This window comes from Eurosta solidaginis, chromosome 3 (assembly GCF_040869045.1).
Source record: "Eurosta solidaginis isolate ZX-2024a chromosome 3, ASM4086904v1, whole genome shotgun sequence".
Taxonomy (NCBI): Eukaryota; Metazoa; Arthropoda; class Insecta; order Diptera; family Tephritidae; genus Eurosta; species Eurosta solidaginis.
Genome location: NC_090321.1, coordinates 146,653,323 through 146,663,868, shown reverse-complemented (window position 1 = coordinate 146,663,868; position 10,546 = coordinate 146,653,323). Strand labels below are relative to the sequence as shown.

The 10,546-nt window shown below is 41.3% G+C and overlaps 1 protein-coding gene across 2 annotated transcripts in view; it reads left to right on the top strand.

Moving 5' to 3' along the window:
* Positions 1-1,037: 1,037 nt before the first annotated feature.
* The window catches only part of Cndp2 (Cytosolic non-specific dipeptidase 2), a 229,615-nt gene continuing 220,106 nt past the window's right edge, over positions 1,038-10,546 (top strand). Inside the window, exon 1 of one of the 2 annotated variants that reach the window (XM_067773213.1) lies at positions 1,038-1,255. In XM_067773213.1, the coding sequence (XP_067629314.1) occupies positions 1,182-1,255 (74 nt within the window). In that variant the 5' untranslated portion in view covers positions 1,038-1,181. Of the gene's footprint in view, positions 1,256-8,919; positions 9,073-10,546 lie in introns of those variants that run through there. The other variant, XM_067773212.1, reaches the window with a different exon arrangement.

The following is a 10,546-nucleotide window of genomic DNA, read 5'->3' as shown; positions in this document are numbered from 1 at the left end:
GACACAAGGTGGCAGCATGGGTGACATACCTACAAACATAAATAAAAAATTTCATGTACTTTGTTTTTGTAAATTGGATGGACAAATTTCAAAATCGTACTGCGCTGGAAAGTTGATGTATCAAATCAAATAAAAAAGTTTATAATCAGCTGTCCCATGCTGCCACCTTGTATCGTTCCGCCATGCTCATAAGATAGGTCGTGTCAGCTGACACGTTTTTGGTACGTACGTTCGTGAGTAACTGCCGCATTAGAGCTTCCTGCGATTTACAACCAGATTGAGTGAATTTTGTGTATTAGTGCAGTCGGGTGGCTTCGTGACACACGTATTTGTTGTCGGCTAACCGTTGATGAAATTAAAAAAAATTAATTTTTTTTATTTGACGCTTGTTGTTGTTGTTGTTGTTGTAGCAATGCTCGCCCCACCTAATAGCCGCGACCGATCACAAATTGTCATCAATATCCTCTAACGGGAGTCCAAGGAAACTTGCCGTTTCAACAGGGGTGGACCATAAGGAAAGGGGCGTTAGAGGCGTTGGTTCCACATTACAATTAAGGACGCTAATTTGACGCTTGCTTATTTGATAGTTGCGGGGTGTGATTGACAAAACAGCAGTGTTGTATTTAGTTTGTGTCAACATTCAAAATGAACAAGTGCGCGGAAGAACAGCAATTCATATTAAATTTACTGAAAATTATCAATGTTTAGGAGCTTTATGGAATGTAAAGCTTTTATTATTATTTACTAAAATTTTTATTAATTTTTTTTATTATTTAATAAAACTGCTGTAGTTGCAAGTAAAAAGAAGTCATCATCCGATGACGGCATATTCACGTACGAACGCTACGGTTTCTCAATGCAAATGTTGATTGATGGCTTTTTATTTGATAGTCGCGGGGCAAGCGTCAAATACCCGACACGCACACATGCAAAAATTCAGTCAATCTGGTTGTAAATCGCAGGAGGCTCTAAGGTTGTTCGAATCAGCTGTTATAAGGTTACCGATACGGTTACCGATAAACCACCAATGCCTGCAGCTTAAATAGCGATATCCAACTTGGAATAACACATTTCGTATTAGCATTGCGTAGATTGCAGCTCGTGTTTCGTTTTAAATTCTTAGTAAGGTTATTTGTGGAAGTCCGCCTGTGAAATTTACACTAAATTGCGTTTTGATATTTATGATAAACAAGGGTAATACTTACCGATTCTTCGTGATGTCTGACTTACCTGAAGTTCTAAATAAGCTTTTTAGGTAAGTTCATAACTTGAAACATACCTAGGGTCGTTTTCACCATCTTAATCGTCACTACGCCTCCTATCCAGTTAACTATTTTCATGGCGGTAAAACAATCAAATCTTGAAAGCACCCCAACTCAAACTGCAACAAGGTGGATTTTTTTTGGTAAAAGTCTAGTTAAGGAGTCGACTGCTAATACGCTACCGAAAATATCGAGAGAGGTGTCAGAAGACGCGTATTGACCTCGACAACAATAATACGAAGGCGGAAAAGAAAAATTTTATCTCTGTCTGGAAATATTTGTAGTTGAAATTGGCGATTTTCAAGTGGCTGTTGTAATGCTGTTGGGAACATAAGTGTTTAGCGCGGATATATTTCTGGTCTCGAAACCGGTGTTAGGCCCACCCAGGGTAATTTTTTATAAGCGCGGCCGATGTCCGCTAAGGCAGAAGGTTCCCACCCCCGGTTTCGGACGGACCCAAGGGTCATTTTTCGGTTTTTCATTAATATCTTTTGAACGAGTTGAAATTTTTATTTTCCGCGCAAAACACCTTTCTGCAATAGCATGTGTGTGTGTACAACAAATCTGACAAACAACAACAATCACATGAAAATTAGAAACGATTTTTTGCTTATATCTTTTGACGGAAATAAAATTTTAGATTTCCGCTTTCGAATTTATAAAACGGAGGTCGCGACGCGTCTTTATTTATTTATTTATTTAGATAATAGTCTAGTTGTTGTTGTTGTTGTTGTTGTTGTTGTTGTTGTTGTTGTAGCGATTAGGTTAGTCCCCGAAAGCTTTGGGGAGTGTTATCGATGTGATGGTCCTTTGTCGGATACAGATCCGATACGCTCCGGTAACACAGCACCATTAAGGTGCTGGCCCGACCATCTCGGGAACGATTTATATGGCCACATTAAACCTTCAGGCCATCCCTCCCTCCCCACCCCCAAGTTCCATGAGGAGCTTGGGGTCGCCAGAGCCTAGTCTGTTAGTGAAACGGGATTCGCCGCTCGAAGGTGAGGTTGACAATTGGGTTGGAGAAGCTATATATTGCGCTACACAACCCCTTGAATCCCGTAATAGTCTAGTTGAGGGGTTGACTGCTAATACGCTACCAAAAATATCAAGTGAGGTGTCAAAAGACGCGTATTAATCTCAAGAACAATAATCCGAAGGCGGAAAAGAAAAATTTTATCTGTGTCGGGAGATATTTGCAGCTGAAGTTGGCGATTTCCATGTGGTTGTTGTTGTGTTTTTACTCACACAAAAAATTGTGCATCACCGTGGCGGTAGCCACGGTTCTACCACACACCCGGACTTGGCATGGCGTAGTTCAGGGTTATTTTTTATAAGCGCGATCGAAGGCCGCCAACGCAGAAAAGTGTTCTGCGCAAAAATACTATGGATCCGACCCCCGGAGGTACTCGCGGGTCTTTTTTCGGTTTTTCGTTTATATCTTTTGAACGCATTAAAATATTTATTTTCCGCCTCCGGATTATTAATACTGATGTCAAGACGCGTCGTTTGACACCTCTCTCGATGGGCGACCTCCAGAGGGGCGACGATGCGATGGCAGCTGCGGTGGGCTAGGGAGCGCGTACCAGGGCCGGGGTGAGGGGGAGTAGGCTGGCGATGGGGTTTACCAAGACAGCGGCGGCTCGTTCCGAGCGGGGTCGATTGACGGTATCGGCGGGATCGGATTGAACGGCAGTCTTCGGCAGGGGGAATATTTAGAATAAGGTGCCACGATTTTCAAACTTTTTCTGATTTGTAGGGGTAGAGGGGGTCCTAAAAATCACAAAATTATCATCCGCAACTCTAGGAAACTCTTAGTTTATGAAATATAAGCCTTTTAATTTCGAAATTTAGTAAAATTTCAACTTAAGTCCTGCACTTAAAATTCGGGTCGCACATGTCGATAGCGGTATCAAAAGACGCGTTTTTGCGTCAAGATTCAGAATCCGAAAGCAGAAACAACATTTTTTATCTCGTTTAAAAGTTATTCGCGGAAAACCCGTCGGTATTATTGTCGCTTTTTTCGTTGTTGCAGTTAAACAAATGACGGTGGTGAATAGTGTTGCCAGCTCCGCAACAATATCTTTTTATCTTGGTAGAACATTATAAGGTGGTGGCACGTCGACATAAATGCAAACAAACATACACTATTAATGTATTTTGTTTTTGTAAAACACTTTTAATAATTGTAGTCTAATATTATTTGGGGTGCTGCGCAGAAGGGTGTACTACGCAGAAGGGCATCACCGTGGCGGTAGCCACGGTTATACCACACACCGGGACTTGGCATGGCGTAGCCGAGGGTTATTTTTTATAAGCGCGGCCGAAGGCCGCCTATGCAGAAAGGTGTTCTACGCAGAATTACCGTTGGAATCAGCATACAAATCTCTATAAAGTCCAATTTTTTATTTATATTTTTTTGACAAATGTATGTATTCTGCACTTGTTCCAATTAAATACATTAATTTCAAATTATTCAAAGAATTACAAAACAAAATACATTGATAGTGTATGTTTCATTGCATTTATGTCGATGTGTCACCACCTTATAATCTTCTACCAAGTTAAAAAGATATTGTTGCGGAGCTGGCAACACTATTCACCACCTTCATTTGTTTTCGTTGGTTTAATTGCAACAACGAAAAAACCGACAATAGTACAGACGGGTTTTCCGCGAATAACTTTTAAACGAGATAAAAAATGTTGTTTCTGCTTTCGGGTTCTGAATCTTGACGCAAAACGCATTATTTGATACCGCTATCGACATGTGCGACCCGAATTTTAAGTGCAGGACTTAAGTTGAAATTTTACTAAATTTGGATATTAAAAAGCTTATATTTCGTAAACTAAGAGTTTCCTAGAGTTGCGGATGATAATTTTGTGATTTTTAGGACCCCCTCTACCCCTACAAATCAGCAAAAGTTTGAAAATCGTGGCACCTTATATAAAATCCAACCCTTCGGCAGAATCGATAGTAGGCCGGTCGGTCACCTGGGGAAGAGACTGCGAGGACTCTTTAGTGCTGGTTTCACCGCTGGATACTAGTAGAAGGTGCGTAAGGGGGGCGCAGTTATACCAGCCGGGGCACCGTGGGTCGACCCGTGGGCGGATGGGAAGTGCACCTTAACGGCACGGCGGTAGCCCCTGTGCACACGCATCGGCTCACGGCTGAAACCAGAGCTATGGAGAGGGGTCGTGCGGTCGTTCGGGCAGCGGGTCATTCCTTACCGGACCAGGGCGACGGAGGGAAAAGTAGCCCGAAGACACCACTCTCGTCGTCCTGGTGCAGCAAGGGGTGACTCGCGCCACGGCCGCACCCTCTTCTTCCTAGCTAACTAGTGGGAGTGGTCCCACCGCTCCGGCCAGCCTATTAAACCAGAGCTGAGGGGGAGGGTGCTTTGGGTCATTGAGGCGGCGGGCCGCTCAAGCACCAAGGTGGGCGACGGAGGGAAAAGTAGTCCGAAGACACCGCTCGCGTCGCATGGAGGGTGACCCGCGCCATGACAGCGCCCCTTCGACTCAGGTAGCTAGCCGAAGTGGTTATTTTGTCTTTAAAAAGACAACCACTCCCGCTGGCTCACCTACGAGGACTCAATTGCAAAAATGCAAATTCGATGTTTATATGGGTGGTGCCGCAAACTGGTTGAGAAGTCAACACACCATTATTGTAATTTTCATTGGTTTGCTATCAGTGGCTGTTGACTATGCTATACAAGAATAAGTACAAGTGGTTGTTGGCTATGCTATAGAAAATTAAGTACAGGGAGGTTCAGGTTTAAGTGAATAAGGAAATACAGGGGTTCCGTTATTGTAACGCTACGTTACAAGGTGTTTTTGCATAAAACTGCAAACGGTCAAAAATTAGCGCACAAAAGTTTACTAGGCAACTCTGTCTAGTGAGAGAGCGATCAGCTGAAACGTTCTTACGGAAAAAATCAAAATTGTTTTGATTTCTACGTTCCGGGCTACGTACGTACGGGCGTTGCACGTCGATGATTTTTCGTTTACATTGCACACTCATAAGATAGGTCGTGTCAGCTGACACGTTTTTGGTACGTACGTTCGTGAGTAAAGCGGCAATTACCCACTGACGTGTGCCGTACGTACGGACGTTTGTCGTACGAAACACATTTGACCGAACCCTCAAGCGCGTGGGAATCAATAGCCGTGTTTTTTTTTACACGCGTATACGTTTCGTTTGCGCGTGTAAAAAAACGCCTATCCTCGCTTAGATAATGGATAGGAGACCCATCTAGCGGCTGTGGTTAAACAACTAGCTACAGCAACAGGGTGTACCGAAAAGCGGAGACACGACGCTCTGATGGCCATAGGGTATAACATATAGCTGAATCAGTTGCGATGAATTGTGGACACACATAGAATACATAAAATTAGTGTAGAGGGTGAAACAAAGACACATATTTCAGTTACATCTGAGTATAATACGTATTGAAATTTAGTAGGACAAAATTTATGCGCAGCAATTTCAGAGGTGTATTTAAAGTTTGTCGCTTAGCAGTCCATATAAAGTTTAAGCGTAAACGGATATACGTGTGTTAAAAATCACGGCTAATGTCTGCGTCTGTGTACATGTACATAACATATTTGTGTGTGGATTGTTTACAGATAAGCACTGTTGCCATTGACCATTTTGCATGCATGCTTATGAAAACATCAACTTTTTCCAATTTAATTTTTGATGTTGTAAAAGGCTGGAGTTAATATTAAATAAATATAAATAGATTACATATTTATAATCTGCACTTTTACATAATTATTTCGAATTATTTTCACAACTTTTCAAACTTTATTTAGGTGTTTTTGCATAAAACTGCAAACGGTCAAAAATTAGCGCACAAAAGTTTACTAGGCATCTCTGTCTAGTGAGAGAGCGATCAGCTGACACGTTCTTACGGAAAAAATCAAAATTTTTTTGATTTCTACGTTCCGGGGTACGTACGTACGGGCGTTGCACGTCGATGAGTTTTCGTTTACATTGCACACTCATAAGCATGGCGGAACGATACAAGGTGGCAGCATGGTGACATACCTACAAACATAAATAAAAATTTCATGTACTTTGTTTTTGTAAATTCGATGGACAAATGTCAAAATCGTACTGCGCTGGAAGTTGATGTATCAAATCAAATAAAAAAAGTTTATAATCAGCTGTCCCATGCTGCCACCTTGTATCGTTCCGCCATGCTCATAAGATAGGTCGTGTCAGCTAACACGTTTTTGGTACGTACGTTCGTGAGTAATTGCCGCATAACTGCCGCATTAGAGCCTCCTGCGATTTACAACCAGATTGAGTGAATTTTGTGTATTAGTGCAGTCGGGTGGCTTCGTGACACACGTATTTGTTGTCGGCTACACGTTGATGAAATTAAAAAATTTTAAATTTTTTTATTTGACGCTTGCTTATTTGATAGTTGCGGGGTGTGATTGACAAAACAGCAGTGTTGTATTTAGTTTGTGTCAACATTCAAAATGAACAAGTGCGCGGAAGAACAGCAATTCATATTAAATTTACTGAAAATTATCAATGTTTAGGAGCTTTATGGAATGTAAAGCTTTTATTATTATTTAATACAATTTTTATTAATTTTTTTATTATTTAATAAAACTGCTGTAGTTGCAAGTAAAAAGAAGTCATCATCCGATGACGGCATATTCACGTCCGAACGCTACGGTTTCTCAATGCAAATGTTGATTGCTTTTTATTTGATAGTCGCGGGGCAAGCGTCAAATACCCGACACGCACACATGCAAAAATTCAGTCAATCTGGTTGTAAATCGCAGGAGGCTCTAAGGTTGGTCGAATCAGCTGTTATAAGGTTACCGATACGGTTACCGATAAAGCACCAATGCCTGCAGCTTAAATAGCGATATCCAACTTGGAATCATAGTGTACCTATACAAGTGTGTTGACTTCTTTCTGACAGCACTCGCTTAAGTGTGCATAACGGGAAAATCTGGGTTGCCATTGTTGTTTCGGTTGAAAACGGTCCATTAGGGTTCTGTGCAGAGACGTAAAAGATTGAAACAGGGTTTATGTAGTCACAAAAGTGTTGCTCCTGTTCCACAGCATTTTAATTCTATATCATGGCGAAAAGTGTTCTGTTCAGAGTTATTGATTTTCATTAAAAGTTTAATTTATTACGGAGGGTTACTCCTTTAAGTGTAAAAAGCAGAGAAAACGTAGAGTTTTTTAAATTATTGTGAAAAACTTTTTAATTTTAATTTCTGTACCCAAGTTCACTATATTTGTGTAACACAAGAATCTGGAGGTCAATTCCTTAACTATGAAAAACTGAAAAATGTACACTTATTGAAAACTCATTTGCACACACAATTTACACTTTAAATTTAGTTGTGTTTTTAGGCACAAAATTTTGAAAATAAAAACAAAATTTTCATTTGTCAGAAAAAATGAAGAAAAAAAGGGCTAATGTCAAAAAACCCTATCGAAATACAAACTGGCTTGTTTGTTTTTAATGAACTACGATGTATTTTTCTTGTATTTCGTTAATTTTTTTAAATATAGTTCACACACTTACATCAGTACTGAAACCTTATTGGCTCCCTCGACAAAGAATATAAGAAAAAAATACAAGAAAAATACATAGAAAATAAAGTAGTGTCATATAGGAGTTTGATTTGTTTGCACTTACAGCACCATTTTATTTGCAGGAGACTTTCACAGCTACAAAAATTAAGGCGGATTTTCACAGACGCTTTGGTTGTCTTGCATTCATTAATTCATCTGTCGGGCGAAGTATCGAAAAATTTACATAAGTTCTTTGGTTGCGTGTCTACGCTTTGACAACGCCATACGAAAAACAATTGCCGCCTTCCAATGAGTTTTACAGCTCCGGCTCACGCTCACTTCTCACGGGAATACTCTGGATCATTGAGAGACTTGAAAAGCAGATGTCGTGAAATTTTCGCACACGTGAAATGTGATAGGCAGATGTCGCCGCTGGTTTTCATTTAACTCATACGGCGAAATGCTAAGCAGCGACATCTAATTTTGAAAAAGTAGGTTTATTAAAGGCAGCGTTGCCAAACTAAAAAGAAGTAATTAACAAATTATCTGGCTCACAAATTGAACCAGACTTCTATATGGATTTATCTGGCTCAAATCGTTTTTATTGCATTTACATGCAAAATTATTTATCTGGCTCAGGATTTTGCCACCGGATGATGGCGAATGAAACGCCGTACGTTTGCTTTGAAGCGACCAAAGTGTTTATACAATTTTTCCCTTATGCATTTGTGCAAACAGCCTTAGAAGTGAAATTTTTCCATGTTACACGTGTGGCGCTTTATATTTTGACTCTATTTTAAATAAATTTTGCTTTCCGTATGTTTCCGCATTTTTGCAGGCTACAAATCTTCTAGTATTCTTATTTCCGTGGAAATATATGCAACTATTTTATCTTTAAATACTACAAAATTTTATTAAACTATCAAATGCAACTCAGCTTGAAGTACTCTTAAGTACCAAAAATGCAACTCTAGACCTGAGATTTGCATCAGGTGAGCGAGGCTGTTTGTAGTTTTGACGTTTATCGCTTAGTTGACACACTTGGTATAGGTACACTATGCTTGGAATAACACATTTCGTATTAGCATTGCGTAGATTGCAGATCGTGTTTCGTTTTAAATTCTTAGTAAGGTCTACGTACGGAAGTCCGCCTGTGAAAATTACACCAAATTGCGTTTTGATATTTATGATAAATAAGGGTAATACTTACCGATTCTTCGTGATGTCTGACTTACCTGAAGTTCTAAATAAGCTTTTTAGGTAAGTTCATAACTTGAAACATACCTAGGGTCGTTTTCACCATCTTCATCGTCATTACGCCTCCTATCCAGTTAACTATTTTCATGGCGGTAAAACAATCAAATCTTGAAAGCACCCCAACTCAAACTGCAACAAGGTGGATTTTTTTTGGGTAAAAGTCTAGTTGAGGAGTCGACTGCTAATACGCTACCGAAAATATCGAGAGCGGTGTCAGAAGACGCGTATTCACCTCGACAACAATAATACGAAGGCGGAAAAGAAAAACTTTATCTCTGTCTGGAGATATTTGTAGTTGAAATTGGCGATTTTCAAGTGGCTGTTGTAATGCTGTTGGGTACATAAGTGTTTAGCGCGGATATATTTCTGGTCTCGAAACCGGTGTTAGGCCCACCCAGGGTAATTTTTTATAAGCGCGGCCGATGGCCGCCAAGGCTGTCGGTTCTATGTACCGGAGCGACTCGGGATTTTTCCCGACCAAGGACTGTCATTTCAGTGTGACCCCATTTAATTTGTTTCGTCCCTCCCACAAATTGTCATCCTCCCAGCAGCTCCTTGCAGCAGGACTGCTACATATTCTCTTACTCCGGGAAGGTATCGAACCCAATCCGGGTCCGTCTCCTGACCCCGGTCCTGAGAAATAAATGGTTTTGCTGCATTTGCCAGAAAAGAATCTTTTTAGGACGGTCATACTCTGTTCAGTGTGTCTCGTGCAAGGGATGGTTGCATCGGACAGGTTGTTCTGGGCTTGATCCCAAAACCCGACGTCCACGTAACTTTTATAAATCTTTTGTGGCTCCTTACTGCTCACGCCCAAGGGCGTCCCGTAGTCTACGCCTAAGCGCCCCCCACTACCTTCCAGCAGCCGCGCTGCTCAGCAAGCCACAACAAGTACCCGCTGCTGCTCGCGCCCCACGGCGCCAACAACTCAAACAGCTGATACCACTCATAACTACTACCTTCGTAGTAGAGCTGGTGTTGTTGTTGTTGTAGCAATGCTCGCCCCACCTAATAGCCGCGACCGATCACAAATTGTCATCAATATCCTCTAACGGGAGTCCAAGGAAACTTGCCGTTTCAACAGGGGTGGACCATAAGGAAAGGGGTGTTACAGGCGTTGGTTCCACATTACAATTGAAGAGATGGTTGGTGTCATGTGGGGACACATTGCAAGCGGGGCATACATTTTGTATGTCAGGGTTGATTCTGGATAGGTAAGAGTTTAACCTGTTACAGTATCCAGAACGAAGTTGAGCAAGAGTGACACGCGTTTCCCTGGGGAGTATGCGTTCCTCTTCCGCGAGTTCTGGATATTTTTCTTCAAGTACTGGATTCACCGGGCAATTCCCGACATAAAGGTCCGACGCCTGTCTATGGAGTTCACCAAGGACCTGCTTGTGTTTTTTCGCTTCATACGGCTGGGTTCTCAGGTGCCGTATTTCCTCAAAATGCTTACGGAGATGACTCCTTAGGCCCC